The sequence below is a fragment of the Bidens hawaiensis genome, unplaced genomic scaffold (genome assembly GCF_021521415.1).
Source record: "Bidens hawaiensis isolate Kalapana, Puna unplaced genomic scaffold, B.hawaiensis_p1.1 tig00024856_1, whole genome shotgun sequence".
In the NCBI taxonomy this organism is placed as follows: domain Eukaryota; kingdom Viridiplantae; phylum Streptophyta; class Magnoliopsida; order Asterales; family Asteraceae; genus Bidens; species Bidens hawaiensis.
Window position 1 is genome coordinate 98,100 of NW_027493946.1, and position 17,842 is coordinate 115,941.

At 37.7% G+C, this 17,842-nt stretch overlaps 2 protein-coding genes across 2 annotated transcripts; one reads left to right on the forward strand and one right to left on the reverse strand.

Annotated features, from left to right (window-relative positions):
- The first annotated feature begins 4,054 nt into the window (after positions 1-4,054).
- On the forward strand, positions 4,055-8,945 carry LOC143570238 (cationic amino acid transporter 6, chloroplastic-like). The gene is made up of 5 exons (XM_077055936.1): positions 4,055-4,448; positions 4,647-4,869; positions 5,028-5,376; positions 5,943-6,177; positions 8,364-8,945. The coding sequence occupies exons 1-5, from the start codon at positions 4,067-4,069 to the stop codon at positions 8,936-8,938; spliced, it is 1,764 nt and encodes a 587-aa protein (XP_076912051.1). The 5' UTR covers positions 4,055-4,066; the 3' UTR covers positions 8,939-8,945.
- Positions 8,946-10,635: 1,690 nt separating this feature from the next.
- Positions 10,636-17,818, reverse strand: LOC143570247 (F-box/kelch-repeat protein At3g06240-like). Its single transcript, XM_077055943.1, has 3 exons — positions 17,691-17,818; positions 14,594-15,032; positions 10,636-11,730 (listed from the first exon to the last, which is right to left on the reverse strand). The coding sequence occupies exons 1-3, from the start codon at positions 17,816-17,818 to the stop codon at positions 10,636-10,638; spliced, it is 1,662 nt and encodes a 553-aa protein (XP_076912058.1).
- Positions 17,819-17,842: the final 24 nt, after the last annotated feature.

Sequence of the window (17,842 nt, forward strand, 5' to 3'; positions counted from 1 at the left end):
AGAGGAATTCCAGCAGAGGTTTCAGCATTCAGAGGGCGAGGGTTAAATAGTCTTTTACCTGGCCGCGTGGCGCTCAGTATTTCGTGGCCTGGTGGGTAGGCCTCCACAAACCGATCCGCAGTCTGCGCAAGGATGGGCAACTCGTTCTCGTCAAGAGCACGAGTACCCAACCGAGCGGGACCGTCAGCTTCCCGCGGATGCAGGAAGGACTGCAAGTCATTTCCCTCTGAAATAAAAAGAAAAACAGTTAGAAAAAACCTTAAATCAACAAAGAAGACGGAGCATACCGTAAGGGATAAAGTTCAAACCGTATTCAAGTACGATGGGAATCTGTGGCGCATCCGCCCCAGCATCCTTCCACACCCTGCTCATACCGAGCATCACCATCCCGAACTCCGGAAAGCGGTAAACCGGAGTCTGGATCCGGGAAATCTTGGAGAACCATTCCGCCTCCTGGTAGTTGGAGGCGTGAAGGCTGGGGAGAGCTCTCCCGTTCTTAAATGTCATCGCTATAGGGACGACACGGGTAGAGATGTAAAAGAACTCCCGCTTCCAAGACCGAAGACTGCGCTCGGTAGCGCAGATCTTCAAACCCTTGATCCGGGTGACCAGAGTGTACCAGCCTTGGATGCACCTCCAGGAGTAGAAGGTCATCAGGCGGTCGACGTGGGGATCCACGCCAAGAATGAGGCACACCCACTCAAAATGGCGGAACTTGGCGATCGCCATTGGGTGTACCTCCGTAGGTGCACACCGTGTCTATCCAGAACACGGTATACAAACTTCGTCAACGGGAACCTAAGATTCCCATAGACGAAGAAGGCGGCATATACCCCTATTTTGCCCTTGGGGGCATCGTACACCGTCTGGTGTGGCTCCGGAAACTCAGGCTCGAACGGCTCGAGCATGAACTTCCGGACGATGTACCGGTAAAGCTCGATGGGAAGAGCACACTGGCATTCGCCAGCAGTGCTCTTGTCGTCCTTATCGGACGTAGACGTTGGGTTCTCGACATACAAGTCAGACTCCTCAACGGTAGCTTCTGGATCATGAGTAGACGACATGTTTTGGAGGTAAAAAACGATTTCAGGAGAATGCTCGACAGAAAGTTAGAGTATTCGCCGGAAATCGCTTAGAAGAAGAAAGAAGTGAAAGTGTGGATTACCGTGAACCCTCTCCCCCTTTATATAGTCATCGCAATGAATGCGATGAATTTAATGCGGAGGAGAGAGAAAAGAGCTGGTGCAATGAAACTATGACACGTGGAAAAAGCAAGCTGGCAACAGCTGTTGACGGGACGCGCGCCGTAAAATCCGCACCCACGCGCCCGAAAAATCGCGCCCACGCGCCTGAAAAAGCGTCTGGAATGACCATATACTGTCACGTCGCCATAACTTCCTGCACGTCCTGACACTGTCAGAAGAAACCGTCGGACGACGTTTCAACAGTTTGGACTGTTCTTATCCTTTCACCAACTCTTCGAATTTCAAAAAGATTCAAAAAGATTCAAAAGTAAGCGGGACTATACCCCTTACCTTGGCAACCAAGTAACTATAAGACAGGTGCGAGTACAGTGTCAAGGCAAAACCCTTCACATACTTAGCACCCGCAGGGAATGGACGCCAAGAATACCTTGGAAGTAAGATAACTATAAGACGAGTGCGGGTACAGTGTCAAGGCGAAACCCTTCACATACTTAGCACTCGCAGGGAATTGAAACCAAGAAGGATCTTCTGGGCCATGCTTGCGGAAAGGGAAATAACATCCCCGCATAGCGGGAACGTTGAGAACTAGATTGTTTGAAGCTCCAGGATGGAATTGGTTCTTTAACATAATTGATCACTATCTTTAAAACTACCAAAACCTCGTGGAGAATCTACACAAGTGAAACTCAACGCTCCTGACTTGCGAGGAGGTTACACACCTACCCGCATCATACCCAAAGATCAAGCAGAAAAGTCGGGAATTTCTGCACGTGACATTAGGGAAACCGCGGGAAGAATCCCCACGGACAACCTTAAAACTAAATCCTTTTCAAAACCCCTTGCTTAAGTCCAAAGTTCACCTCACTTATTAACAATTCATGAGAAGAACATTGGACTGGGGGGACTTGAAGAGGTAGGTCCCAGCAGAGCCTAGTTGGACCCGCAATACTCACCTTGAAGAGGGACGTCTGCGCAAAGACCAACTGGTTCCGCAGGATCCACCATGCTCAGAGATGAAGACCTTACTCGCAGTACGCTAGCTGTTATCGTAGGGAAAGCCTCCCAATGGTGAAGTACCCCGCCTGTCCCCGCAGCTGCGGATACATGCCATCAGGAAGGCTACCCGCACTAATAGCAAGGCTACACGCACAAGGCACTAACTCTCAATAATTCAGTGTCACCTGAAGGAATGAGCAAGGCGGGAACACTCCCGCCCAAATGAGCCAGTCCGTATGCTTCTGGAAGATCTTTTGTACTATACCTGCCAAGGTATGGACAAAATAGACAAGATCTGACCAAAGCAGCCCATGAACCAATCACAGGGTGACAGCTCACCGACAACAGTACGAGGAGGAGCATGCTCTAGTACTGTTTGTCACTATTAGCCGCTGCCTACTCACCAACCCTTGTCGTGGCACGCACATAGCCTGCAGTTGGTGGAAAGGGAACAGTACACAGCCGGCCTTGTCACTATCAGCCGCTGCCTACCCACCAACCAGCATGGCACGTGCGTAGCCCATAGTTGGTAGAACAGGAATATTATACAGCTGGCTGTACCTGCTTGGAAACCTACCTTCGGCTATAAATACTCCAACACCTTGGAACGGTATGATCATCTTGTATCTTACCTTCACTAGCTATTTCTCTCAATATATACTTATATTCAGAGCAATCTAGTCTGATTCTCACGCCGGAGGGTGGTCACAAGGAGGAACCCCCTCTTCTCAGTGACGAGCTCACGGTGTCTGTTTTGCAGGTCATCTGAAGAACATCCTTCTTTGCCGGACCTAACCCTCGTGGGAAACATTACTTAACCCCCAGATTATCCATAATCTGCCCGGGGTCACTTAATGTTTCTTCAAACATCATTTCATTTTCATCTAGCACAAACTCACACTTGTGTTTAATTTTGTTATATTATACATGAGTATACAACTTCTAACCTTTATAGCCATCCTATGTGTAAAGAAATTTCACATGATCTACTTTATTTTCACATATGAACAAATCCTTTTTGAAAGGACAGTGGTGTACAATTTTTTTATTTGTAGGTATATATGCATATATTTTTTAATTTATTACAATTTGTGAGTACTCGATGCTTTTTTTTCCCGTATAACGTTGCTACAACTATCACGAAACTTATTCTTTTGATTCTAAATATAGTAAAAGATCGACGTATATACGCTTTTCTCATTCAAGACGCAAGCAAACAACCATTTAGCAATTTAAGCATCCATAGGGCCATAACAACACTTTGAAAAAATCACACACGATTCGGAGACAATTTTTCACCATTCGTGTACATTTTTTTTTGCTTTTCTCATTCGAGTATCAAGCAAACAACAATTATCCCACTAATCTAAATTCCAAGCATCCATAACACACCTTTGAACAAAATCAACACAGTTCGATCCCAACAAGGATTATTTCCTAAACAAGAAACGAAAAGACGTGCCATAGATAGAGAATTTAATTCCGAAAGTTCTGTAACAAATATCGTCATTTCTTCCATACTGATATTTAAACTCATTGAGGACAAGTCAAATCACAAACCATTTTCTTAGTTGATTCCGTGAAATCATAAACACTAGTGGGTGTTTATATCAACTTACAAAAGTTGAACCTTTTAGAAATGATGAAAAAAGTATAATCATAATGCTTATCTAATTGTAAAACAAAAGGACCCATTTGACAAAGATTAATTTTATAGGGACCAAAAGTGTAAAAATTAAAAATAAAAACTTAACGGCCGTTTGTTTCTCCGTTAACCACTAACATTTGCCATATGTTCACTCTATAAAAACCCCTTTATATTCACTCAAAAATACATCATCAAACACCAAAGAGTCCAAAAGGTTATGGACCTCAATGGATCATCTTTCTCTAGCTTGAAATCATACATAGTTGCACTTTCGGACCTCCCGCGTCGGCTCAGCCGACGCGCGGGTTGCGTCTCAACCACGTTCGAAGAGACCGGGCAAATTCGGTCTCGGTCCGGTACCGATATGCGGAGAAACCTCCGTTGGTACGATTTAATTTGTTTCGGTATTGGCGGAATGGTTGGGGCGGGCGTTTTTGTGACTAGCGGTACCGCTAGTCACGATAAGGCGGGTCCCGCAGTTATTCTATCGTATGCCATTGCGGGACTTTGCGCGCTACTTTCCGCCTTTTGTTACACCGAATTCGCCGTTCACATGCCGGTTGCGGGCGGGGCGTTTAGCTACATACGCGTCACTTTCGGTTCGTTCGCATTTTCTCGATAATAATAACTAAATAAAAATCACCAAAAATAGCCATTTTGAACAATATATTTGACAAGACAATCTGTTGACTTTTGTTAACTTTTGTTTTATTAGACTGAAGCAGATTTCTATCTGACGCATTTGTAAATATAACCATAACTTTTATTTTTATTTATTTATTTATTTTTTTTTTCAGGTGAATTCACGGCATTTTTAGTCGGGGCAAACCTCGTAATCGACTACGTGTTATCGAACGCAGCCGCGGCTCGAAGCTTCACGACGTATCTAGGAACCGCAATCGGGGTCTCAGCCGAAGCAAAATGGCGAATAACCGTCTCATTTCTCCCCAACGGGTTCAACCAACTGGACATCATTGCGGTTCTCATTATATTAATCCTTACTCTCATTATCTGCTACAGGTTAATGTTATAATAACAAGTCAGACTAGCGACACAACTTGTCGTCAGTTTTTATTCTGTTTCAATATAAAGTTGATTTACAAATAAATTATAATAATAATAATAATAATAATAATAATAATTCTGACATCAGTTATTATTTTATTTATTTCCAACAGCACAAGAGAAAGCTCAGTACTAAACATGATATTAACCGGAGTCCACATTCTATTCATATTATTTGTGATTATTATGGGGTTTTGGAAAGGCGATACGAAAAACCTCACGAATTCGTCGAATCCTAGTCACCCGGGCGGGTTTTTCCCGTTCGGGGCTTCGGGTGTGTTTAATGGGGCTGCTTTGGTGTATGTAAGCTATATTGGGTATGACGCGGTTTCGACATTAGCCGAGGAGGTTAAGAACCCGATAACCGATATACCGATAGGTGTTTCGGGTTCGGTTATTCTTGTAACAATTTTGTATTGTTTGATGGCTGCTTCAATGTCCATGCTTCTTCCATATGATTTGGTATGCATAATAATAGTTTTTTTTAATTTGAATTCGTGTACTAATGACAAAAACAAGGTCTTTTAACTACCAAAAGGTCCTGTGCTTTGAGTCCGGATAAATAAGTGTTATTTTCAGTTGTACTGTATGCTTATTGTGTGGTACTTTTGTGAAACTATTTATAGAAAGACCCTTCAAGAAACTATTTTATTTTTCTTTCTTGAAAGAGACATTTTGCTTTAACCGTCTTATAAAAGCACCATTGTCTTATCTCAACTAAATTTTGTTGGGTACATTATTTATATATTTTTTTAAATTGTATAATACTTTGTTAATATTATTATAACCCTTTTACTTGGACTATGTTTTTTAAGTTATTTACTTTATTTTCTTAATAAAGAGGTCAAATAAATGACATTTAGTGGATATAAATATTCCAAGTAATTATTATTATATAATTTTTCATTTTAATTATACCGTGCTTCTGATAGATATCAAAGTCAGCAGATATGAATTTTATGTTTTTAACATGTAACATCAAGTTCAATTTATGATTTATGTAACAAAAGATTTGTTTCCTTTTATAGATAAATCCAGAATCACCATTCACACGTGCGTTTGATGAAAAACCTGACGGATTAAACTGGGTATCAAATGTTATTGGAGCTGGGGCTAGTTTTGGGATACTAACGTCGTTGTTGGTGGCGATGTTGGGCCAGGCTCGGTATATTTGTGTGATCGGGAGGTCAGGTGTGGTCCCGACATGGTTTGCCAAGGTTCACTCAAAAACATCGACGCCTGTAAATGCCTCTGTATTTTTAGGTAATTTTTCTATATCAGTTTAAACAATATATTAATTTTGATAGCGATGTGTCGATAATGAAATTTCATTATAATGTTTTTTTTGGTTTATTTGTTGCTATCGTATTTTTAAAAGGATGACATATACATGATACGTATTGAAATATATTTTTAATAAATTATGATTAAATAAAATATTGATATAAAGTATTGCTTTTTATAGAAAGTTAGGCCGTATGGGAAATCGGTCCCATATGAACCGTTTCCATTGGGGGACAAATAGTCTTGTTCGTACTAGTCTTGTTGGGAACACAATAGAATAATAATAATAATAATAATATATTATTATTATTATTATTATTATTATTTTTATAGGTGTGCAAACCGCGCCTTTTAGGAACCGGGAACTGGATAGGAACCGGTTTCGATTGTCGTAGGCCCAGTTCGGTTTATATTTGAAAAACTGAACCTGGTTGATGATCCGCTAGTCAGGTACACCGGGTCGGATTCGGGACCAAGTTTTATACCCTCTAGTTATGACTATTTTAAATTTTAACTTAAAAGTATTTTATAGCAAAGCATAAAATAATAATAATAGCCATCTCCACTTTGGTGGGATGGTAAAGGTTTAGGCCTTTGGGTGAGAGGTCCAGGGTTCGATCCCTGACAATGGCGGTTTATTGTAAATAGTAGGAGGCAAGCTTAGACATTAAAAAAAAAAATAAAATAAAATAAAATAATAATAATAATAATAATTCAATGGCCATAGATTACTTAGAAAATCCTAACAGTTGAATGCCCAATAAAATTAATTAAATAAGAATTTGTTATATGATTGTTGACAAAATTTATGTTATTTAATTAGTGATTTGTAAATGGGAGGTTGGCAAACCGCATTTTTTATGAACCGGTTTTGGGTTTAGTCAAGAACCAAGTCAGGTAGGAATCGAGGTTTTGTAGGGTTTTTATCGAGTTTTGAACTGATAAAGATGAAACTGGTTCCGATGGTCCGGTTATTGAAATTTGGTTTGTACCCACATATTCAGAACCGGGTTTAAACCCACCTCTAGTTTTTACTATTTAAAATTTTAGATTAAAGTATTCTATAGTAAAGCGAATAATAGTTTAATGGGACATAGATTACTAGAAAATCCTAACAGTTGTATGCCCAAGGAAAAATAATTAAATATGAATTTGGTATATGATTAGTTAGGCATGTTCAAAACGGTTTGGGACTAGGAACCGGAACCGGTTCCTAACCGGTTCCTATATTCAAAACCCCCTTTTAAACCGGTTCCAGGCTCGAACCGGTTAGGGAACCGAACCGGTTCTCCCACCCTCGGACCCCTAACCTATCTAACCGGTTCTTACCGGTTCCTAACCCGGTTCCTGTTCGATCCAACGGCTATTTTTGACCCCAACGGTCAAAAAACGGCCAAAAAAAACGATTTCCAACGGCTATATTCGATCCAACGGCTAGAACCGGTTAGGAACCGGTTCCGGTTCCGGTTCCTACCCGCCCCCACTCAGAAATGCAAGAACCGGTCACGGATCATCGGGTTGAATCAGATAGGGTCCGGTTCCTACAAAAAACGGGTAGGAACCGGTTCGGGTCCGGTTCGGGTCCACCGGTTCGGTTCCAGGAACCGGTTTCGTTGAACATCTCTATGATTGGTGACAAATTTATGTTTTTTAATTAGTGATTTGTAAATGGGAGGATAAGAATCTTGAAAAGGAAGTAAAGATTGACGGGAAGAAATAAGAATTATGATCATTAACTTGTTATCAAAGCATATGCTTCAAATCTAATCTAGTCTCGTGAAGACTTTTCTTCTAAGAATCATGTTCTAAAGTTGTGATTTTGGTAAATGTGATCCTCAAATCAAATCCTATCCTATCTCTATCATGTGGGTCTTGTGAATTTTCATTTTTTAAGACCACTAATTTAAATTCAAATTTTTTTGGAAGTCTTGACTTTATACTTTGACTATTTTGTTGTCTTTAACTTTTATTCATCACAAGTCAACTTCTTGAAGGACTTCTTGATCTACTTAGACAATTATGTCACGTGTTTTCATTTGTTTTTCTTACTATTACACTTGATTGATGATTGATATTATGATATTAACCTTCTTTCCTTTTCATATATGATGCTAGAAGTAATAATAATAAGAAAAAAAACTAATCTATCTTATTATAATTTTTAGGAATTTTTACAGCAGCGATAGCTCTTTTCACTGAGCTAAACGTCCTCCTCAACCTTGTCTCCATTGGCACGCTTTTTGTATTTTTAATGGTCTCTAATGCAGTCATCTACAGAAGATACGTATCAGTGGGTACCACGAGCCGATGGCCCACTTTGTCGTTCCTCTTAAGCTTTTCATTCACTTGCATCATATTCACCCTACTATGGTGGTTAGGACCGCCTGGAAAACCCAAGGGCTACATGCTAGGTTCGTGCTCTATAATCGCAGTGGGGTTAGTTAAACTGTTCAATCACATGGTTCCTCAAGCAAGAAAGCCTGATTTTTGGGGGGTTCCGCTTGTGCCATGGATACCATGCGTTTCAATCTTTCTCAACATATTCTTGTTGGGAAACATCGATGCTCCTTCTTATGTCCGTTTTGGGTTCTTTTCGGTTGTTATCGTGCTTGTATATGTTTTATATAGTGTTCACTCTAGCTATGATGGTGAGGAAGAAGGAAGTCTTTGTCAAAAGAATGTTGAAATGGTGAAGGAATCTATTGATATAGAGGTCCTTACTCTCAAAGTCCAAAGTTAACACTTTGACCTTTTATTATTATTGTTTGTTATAGAGCTATGAGTAAGAATAGAATCAGATTTGGTGGGCAAGTTGTACATTGGGTGGGTTTGGCACCTTTTTGTATATAAATGTAACTTATTATTCCATCAACTTATGAAGATGGTTCACATGACATAGGGGAACATTTTAGGTATTGTTTATGTTTAAACTTGACTGCCCCTATACATTCAACTCTTTGTGTATCTCATTTTGGCTTAAGTTCAAGGTTTTAATTATTTATTTATGTTTTGTTTGCACTATGACAAGCCTACTTAGATTCCCTTATTTTTAATTGTAACCAATAATGAGGGATATTAAAAAAAGTTGCGACTAACTCACCCATCCAAATCAAGTTAAATCGGTTGGTCAGGGTTATGAGTAATTTAGCTTGGTTTACCGTTTGAAATAGGGTTTCCATGGTTTAGCTTACGGCTTGCGGTTTGGAACCGATCGTGTAAACGAACAATCAAGATATTAATGAAAATAAAAAGAAAAAGCATTCTCTTGATGTATTTTATTAAAAGATAATTTTCTTATTCGGATTTTATGAATTTGAACAATTAAAATGAGTATTAACTATTGAGTTGACATATTTCGTCCTCTTTGGCATTTTGTTTTCTTTGTAAACCCTTTGAGACTTCAAACGTAAAACGACTTGACTTGCATTTTTAAGCCTACGCTTTTGCTGAACTTCCCTTGATATTGAACTATTGAAAAGGGTTTGATTCCGTGTAAAACACGGACACTAACTACCGAAACCGAACCGTTTCTATCGATTTGGCTAGCCAAGTAGGCACCCTGGCTGGTTTGTTGTAGTTTATTAATAAAACCGTAGTTACCAGTTCAACATAGAAATTATGTTATACACAATCGATACCGAACCGTGAGGTCCGTGAGCATAACCATGTCCAACAAGATTCGCTCGGCCCAGTCCACTCTATTAAAAACAACCCAAACTCTTTCCTCCAAGTCTCCAACTAACTTACATACAATTTGACTTCCTTTCTCTGTTGACTTTTCTTTGACTTTTTGGCCAACAAAAAGTTTTGTAAAAGTCAACTATTACGAAAAGTCAACCATAGCCAAATTTCATGGAAAAAGACAAAAATTGTCCATTTTGACGCATCCATCAAAATCCGCCCGGTTTAAAAGTTTCTATTCTAATCGATGACTACAACCCGATTTTCACTACCCTAATAGCACGGGATGGTGTACCCTAAGAGGATGCCTTACATGACTTAACAATTAACATACATATGATATAGTGCATTATACTTTAAACTCCGCCCGGTTTAAAAGTTTCATGGAAAAAGACAAAAATTGTCCATTTTGACGCATCCATCAAAATCCGCCCGGTTTAAAAGTTTCTATTCTAATCGATGACTACAACCCGATTTTCACTACCCTAATAGCACGGGATGGTGTACCCTAAGAGGATGCCTTACATGACTTAACAATTAACATACATATGATATAGTGCATTATACTTTAAACTACTAAAATTAAAAACCAGATTAAGAGCATGTTTGGGATAGAACATGACTTAACAATTAACACGCATATAGTGCATTACACTTAATTAGTTGTTTCTTAATCTCCAGTTCTAAACTCTAAACTATTAATAACTAAAAACAGTCTTGCTGACCATAACCACCAAATTCAAAAGAAATAAACCATCAAACCGAGCATATATCCGAAGGTGATATCAAACTCTCGACGTATTCCACAGATTGCAGCTTCCCTTTGTGACCAAAACCCGTCAACGAATTCACCTCCTTATACGAGTCTTTAACCATGTCATGGATAACGAGTTCTTTTGCAGACATACCCCTTAGCAGTTTCCCGTCATCCAAAATACACAACGCCCCGAAAGAAAATGAGTGATTAATTTCGAATGTGAACAACGACCCAAACCAACATACTAACCATGATTTCCCGAAGTCATGTTCGTGCTCGTTCATCACCCTTAACTCGTATCCGTCATCAAGCTGAGAGCAAACCATGCAAAGCTGTTCGTTGTAAGTACCCAAACGATACAACCAGTAATCGTCCGGGATTTCTATCTCCGAAAACACCATCTTCTTCAAATCAAGAGCCACGATCACGGGAACACCACGAGTCTCTGTCTTTGCATTCCAGTACAAAAACCCGTTCACAAACATACCCGAATAGCTGCCTGTAAAGCAATAGTCCCCGGTTAACTGTGACGGTGCGCTCCACGACCAAGTTTTAAGACTGAAAACTTCATAAGATTTTAAATGGAGGATTGAATCGTCTTTTAATCTAACAATCTTTAAATCATCTCGGGTTGTACCGTAGCCAAATCCATACACATAATTGTTATATGCACGAAACGACGGTGGATCGGGAACCGTCTTGAACTCTCCCGACAACGGGTTGTATAAAATCATATGGCGATTATACTGCCTGCAACTGACGACGATCGTTTTACAATATTTAAGGACTACAAGGACTATCCCGTTGAATGACCCAACAATGGTTACCTCTTCATAATCTTCTCGGTTAATTAGAGGAGGGGACGGCTTGAACATCGACTGATCCCGACTGTCTATCGCATGAAAAGGTAGACTGGGGAGAAAGAGCATACGTCGTGATCGCAACTTCATAAACTTAGGATCTGAAATCACACGATGCCAGTGCTTTGATAAACATGTTAACCGCACAATGGGCTTTGTAGGCATTCGAAGAAATATTTCCCGCATGATATGTTCAGGTAGGTACTGTGAATCAGCCATTGATGATTGAGTCAACTGAAAGAAGAATTTAAACAGTCAATTTATAAACATGCATCATGAATTCAAATCTATTCAAATGCTAATGTATGTCTGATATAAATGTTAATATATTAACTTAATGCATTAACTGTTCTGTTATACAGTTTAAAAAAGTTCCACCATGACAGCTGAAAAATACATGTAAAGATCTTACATTTACTGTAATATGCACAAATACCACAGATAAAAACAGTTATAAAACGCATAAATACTAGAGATATATACACAGTTACAATATGCACAAATATTACAGATATATAAGGTTATAATATGCACGATACCAGAGATATATATGGTTATAATATGCACAAATACTGCAGATATAAACAGTTATAATATGCACAAATACTGCAGATATACACAGTTACAATATGCACAAATACTACAGATATATATGGTTATAATATGCACAAAATACTACATATATATAGGGTTATAATATGCACAAATACTAAAGATAAATACGGTTATAATATGCACAAATAGTACAGATATATACAGTTATAATGGGGGTGCAAATGAGTCGAGCTACTCAATCTCAGATCGATAAAAAGCTCAAAACGAGCAGAACTTTTTCAAGCTCGAATACTACAAATACATACAGTTATAATTAGGGGTGCAAACGAGCCGACCTACTCAATCTCAGATCGATAAAAAGCTCGAAACGAGCAGAACTTTTTCGAGCTTGAATACTACAGATATATACAGTTATACTAGTGGTGCAAACGAGTCGAGCTACTCAATCTCAGATCAATAAAAAGCTCAAAACGAGCAGAACTTTTTCGAGCCCGAGACTCATATTTAGTTATCGAGCCTGGGCTCGAGACTTGTATAGGAAGCCCGTTTAGGCTCATCAAGCCTTGTGTATTTTTTAGTTTTTCCTCTTTTGGGCTTCTATGTATTAATTGTACAACCGAGCTCGAGTCAAGCTTTAGCTCGTTTAAGTTATCACCCGAGCTCGAGCCAAGCTTTAGCTCACTTAAGGTACCACACGAGCTCGAGCCGAGCTTAGACTCGTTAAAGGTTTTTTTCCAAAATAATTAAAAACGTATAGAATAAATAATAAGCGAGCCAAGCCCAAGCTTGCAAAAACAACTCACCAATCGGGCTCTCGTAAGCCAAAATAACTCGGGCTCGGCTCGTTTACGCCCCCTCATTCTTAATACTACTTACAAGACAAATACTACAGATATATACAGTTATAAATAGGGGTGCAAACTTGTCGAGCTACTCAAGCTCAGGTCAATAAAAAGCTCGAAACGAGCCGGGCTTTTTCGAGCCCGAGCCTCAAATAAAGCCACTTTAGTTGTCGAGCCTTGTATAGGAAGCTCGTTTCAGCTCGTCGAGCCTTAACAAGCCTTCTGTATTTAGGTTTTTCATCTTTTAGGCTTCTATGTATTAATTACGCATTGTACAACCGAGCTCGAGCCAAGCTTTAGCTCGTTTAAGGTACCACACGAGCTTGAGCATAGACTCTGTTAAAAGGCTTTTTCCAAAATAATTAAAAACATATATAATAAATAATAAACGAGCCAAGATCGATCCGAGCCCGAACTTGAAATAACAACCCATTATCTGGAGCTCTTGTAAGTCAAAACGACTCAGGCTCGGCTCGTTTACACCCCTCATGAATTCAAATCTATTCAAATACTAATGTTTATCTAATTCTAATCAAATAAACAGATCCTAATTACTTTAGATTATTGATCTTACAGCAGAGATATGTCAAAAAGAAGTCTCATGAATATTTGGCAAATAAGCAAATAGAATACTTGTTTAGAAATGACTCTTAAATCTTTTAACTTAATGCATTAACTGTTCTGTTATACAGACAGCTGAAAAATACATGTAAAGATCTTACATTTACTATAATATGCACAAATACCACTTATATAAATACTACACAAATACAGCTATAAAATGCACAAATACTACACAAAAATACTAGAGATATATACACAATTACAATATGCACAAATACTGCAGACATGCACGGTTATAATATACACAAATACTACATATATATACAGTTATAATATGAACAAATACTAGAGATATATACAGATATAAGTAGGGGTGCAAATGAGTCAAGCTACTCGAGCTCAAATTGATAAAAAGCTCGAAACGAGCCGAACTTCTTCAAGGCCGAGCCGAGCCAAGCCTGAGCCTCAAATTTAGTTATTGAGCCTTAACGAGCCTTCTGTATTTTTATGTTATTCCTCTTTTGGGCTTTTATGTATTAGTTATGCATTGTACAACCGAGCTCGAGCCAAGCTTTAGCTCATTAAAGGTACCACATGAGCTCGACTCATTAAAGGTTTTTTTTTTCCAAAATAATTAAAAAAAGTATATAACAAATAATAAACAAGCCTAGCTCGAGCCGGAGCTCTTTTAAGTCAAAACGACTCGGGCTCGGCTCGTTTACACCCCTCAGTCTTAATACTAATTATTATATAATATGCCCAAATACTAACATTTCATAAATTCAATACCTGTGAACACCAAGAATGATGAACAAGAACCCTAAATCTACCGATTCTACATTCTGCTGCTGAACACTTGTTATAATTTGATAAACGGGTTATTGTTTTCAGTCAGATAAGTGAGGGGTCAAGACTATCAATTTCATTCAAAGGATCAAGAATTAACTAACAGGCAAGGGTGAACTCTTCTTTTTTGGAACAGCCAATAAAATTTTCAAATGGGCTAACGTCACTCGCCCGACAATGCGGGGAGATAAAACCCGTTCAAGGATCCAGCTAGTGAAAGCCACATACTCGTCTAGTCTTCCGTAATCACCTGTACCTCAGAAACTAAATGATAAGAACAGGAATCGAACCTGAGTCACATGAAACACCAACTCTCTCCCTAATAAACGGTCAAAAGTACTATTTGTAGTGAAAAGAAATAATTTTATTAAACGAGTCATAGAATGGAAAGCTCCAATAGCGATAGGATCTTCGAAATAGTTTAGAGGGTTAGACTCTCTAGCCGAAAATGAAATAATATCAACTTTGTCGGCAATTGCATCGTCAAAAGCCGCTAAAATATCAGAATATGCACACCCATCATGATAACACATCTTGTAAACGGCTATACGTGCCGAAGGTACACCGCCTCTAGCTGTTCTGTTAGCATAACCTAACAAACTTGCATTGTTTACCACACGTGCAGCCACGATGGAAGCAATGTGTGTGTCATCGCCATCGATGTCTCGTGCTGACAGCCCTTTGTGTTCGGCTCTCTCCGTGTTATAGTATCTTGCCCCGATGAGTTTGCTGTCATGCAATATGCCTTAATCAGAGCATCTACAACAATAAACTCATACAAACCGTCACATCATCTCCATATCATATCATAACCTTTTCTCAAAAACCCCGTTTTATTCCACAACAACAAAACTCCACAAACTCCATTAAAAATATTAAATGTGTATATAATTAACATATATATATATATATATATGCTTAAGTTCAAAAGAGAAGTGGTCTTAATTTGAGAAATGAGAGAAGTCATTCCAACCAATCACATAATTTCATTTTTATTTTCTAAATTATTAATTAAAAGGGCATATTAGTCACATATCCAATTTTCATTTATAATAACTATTAGTTATTAACAGTAAGTTACAAAACAATTCATTATTATTTAATTTTTTTATTTTAAACTAAAATTGTGAAATTTACCTAACAGTGCATTTTTGCCATGAATCTTAAAAGTAAATGGTACCAAGTCTCAAATATTATGTTTAATATCGAGAACACTGAATATGATAAATATATGTGAATTAGATTATTATGTTGTATAAATTAACCTACACAACCCGTAACTTCCATATGCAATAAAAATATCAACTTACACCATAAGCCAAGTTCCTCCACAACATACATAACCGAATACATACCGGCACTCTGTGAGAGGCTACAAAGACAAATGGAAAGAGACTTGGACAAAGAGTGGGCTGAACGCGAAAAAGAGCGGGCTGAGCGCGAAAAAGAGCGGGTTGAACGCGAGAAGCTGCAAAAACAGGTTGAAGAAATTATGAAAAAACTTGCCGATAAGTAGTTTGTTGACTGTTTGGTATTTTGACATGTTAAACTTATGTTATTTTGTTTGGTATTTTGACCTGTTAAAACAAATGGTATTGTATTTTGTTTGGTCATTGTAAAAGAATCAATTAATTTAAATTGTGTTTTTGTTTTTCTGGAATTTTAGCCTTTTCTATTAGATTTTTTGAAGAAATAATTTAGTTTTTTTTTTGTCACAAAAAAATATAATAAATTAAAAATTAAATTTTGTCGGAAATTCATCTGTAAAAATCAAACAAAAAAAATTATAAAATAATTTTTTTATCGGAAGTTGGTCTGTACATTTAAAATTGTCTTATATTTAATTAATATGATTTGTCGTAAAATCGTTGGAAATAAAATCAAATTAATTGTTCTTATGACTTAATTTTATGATTAATAAAACTATGTTTTGTGACTAGTTTCTCGCTAAATGGTTGGAATAATCTATGAATCTGGTCCTTGGTAGTTTGTCGCAAAGGTAGCGACAAACCACAATTGTCGACATATTGTGAGAAGATTTGTGGGAAATTACTCGGAAAAGTTTTTCCTAAGAGGTTTTTTCCGACAAACGCCTTTCATCGGTATTTTCTCGCTAATCATTGTTTCCAACAATTTACCCAGGAATTTTTTTGTCAGAAAAGGTCCAGTTTTTTAGTAGTGTTTTAGACATTGGTTAGACAATATTTGTGTAGGTTTTTTTAGGGTAGCATATATGTGTAGGCAGGGTGATGTAAATATCTGTGTGGGTATATATGTAGTTATTGCTGTATTTGAATTTTTTTTTTGAAATTGGTTAGTATATAGTTTGTTGTTGGTACTAAAAGATGGAGGAGTTTAGACGATGTGATATAGTATGTCATCATCATCGTACTCAGTATATCCCACCAATAGCAGAGCTATTCCTACGGGGTAGATGTAAGGCTGTTTACATCTTACCCTTCTCAGACCCTACCATAGCTCTGCTATTGGTGGGATATACTGAGTACGATGATGATGACATACTATATCACATCGTCTAAACTCCTCCATCTTTTAGTACCACCAACAAACTATATACTAACCAATTTCAAAAAAAAAAAATTCAAATACAGCAATAACTACATATATACCCACACAGATATTTATATCACCCTGCCTACACATATATGCTACCCTAAAAAAACCTACACAAATATTGTCTAACCAATGTCTAAAACACTACTAAAAAACTGGACCTTTTGTGACAAAAAAATTCAAGGGTAAATTGTTGGAAACAATGATTAGCGAGAAAATACCGATGAAAGGCGTTTGTCGGAAAAAACCTCTTAGGAAAAACTTTTCCGAGTAATTTCCCACAAATCTTCTCACAATATGTCGACAATTGTGGTTTGTCGCTACCTTTGCGACAAACTACCAAGGACCAGATTCATAGATTATTCCAACCATTTAGCGAGAAACTAGTCACAAAACATAATTTTATTAATCATAAAATTAAGTCATAAGAACAATTAATTTGATTTTATTTCCGACGATTTTACGACAAATCATATTAATTAAATATAAGACAATTTTAAATGTACAGACCAACTTCCGACAAAAAAATTATTTTATAATTTTTTTTTGTTTAATTTTTACAGATGAATTTCCGACAAAATTTAATTTTTAATTTATTATATTTTTTTGTGACAAAAAAAAAAACTAAATTATTTCTTCTAAAAATCTAATAGAAAAGGCTAAAATTCCAGAAAAACAAAAACACAATTTAAATTAATTGATTCTTTTACAATGACCAAACAAAATACAATACCATTTGTTTTAACAGGTCAAAATACCAAACAAAATAACATAAGTTTAACATGTCAAAATACCAAACAGTCAACAAACTACTTATCGGCAAGTTTTTTCATAATTTCTTCAACCTGTTTTTGCAGCTTCTCGCGTTCAACCCGCTCTTTTTCGCGCTCAGCCCGCTCTTTTTCGCGTTCAGCCCACTCTTTGTCCAAGTCTCTTTCCATTTGTCTTTGTAGCCTCTCACAGAG

Excerpts from the sequence above, each read along its gene's own strand:
- LOC143570238 (XM_077055936.1), top strand. The coding sequence starts at position 4,067 with ATGGACCTCAATGGATCATCTTTCTCTAGCTTGAAATCATACATAGTT. Across the intron at positions 5,377-5,942 it reads TGCTTCTTCCATATGATTTG|ATAAATCCAGAATCACCATT; the intron begins GTATGCATAATA and ends TTCCTTTTATAG. Across the intron at positions 6,178-8,363 it reads AAATGCCTCTGTATTTTTAG|GAATTTTTACAGCAGCGATA; the intron begins GTAATTTTTCTA and ends TATAATTTTTAG.
- LOC143570247 (XM_077055943.1), bottom strand. The coding sequence starts at position 17,818 with ATGGAAAGAGACTTGGACAAAGAGTGGGCTGAACGCGAAAAAGAGCGG. Across the intron at positions 15,033-17,690 it reads ATGAAAAAACTTGCCGATAA|CAAACTCATCGGGGCAAGAT; the intron begins GTAGTTTGTTGA and ends ATTGCATGACAG. Across the intron at positions 11,731-14,593 it reads TGGTGTTTCATGTGACTCAG|TTGACTCAATCATCAATGGC; the intron begins GTTCGATTCCTG and ends TTCTTCTTTCAG.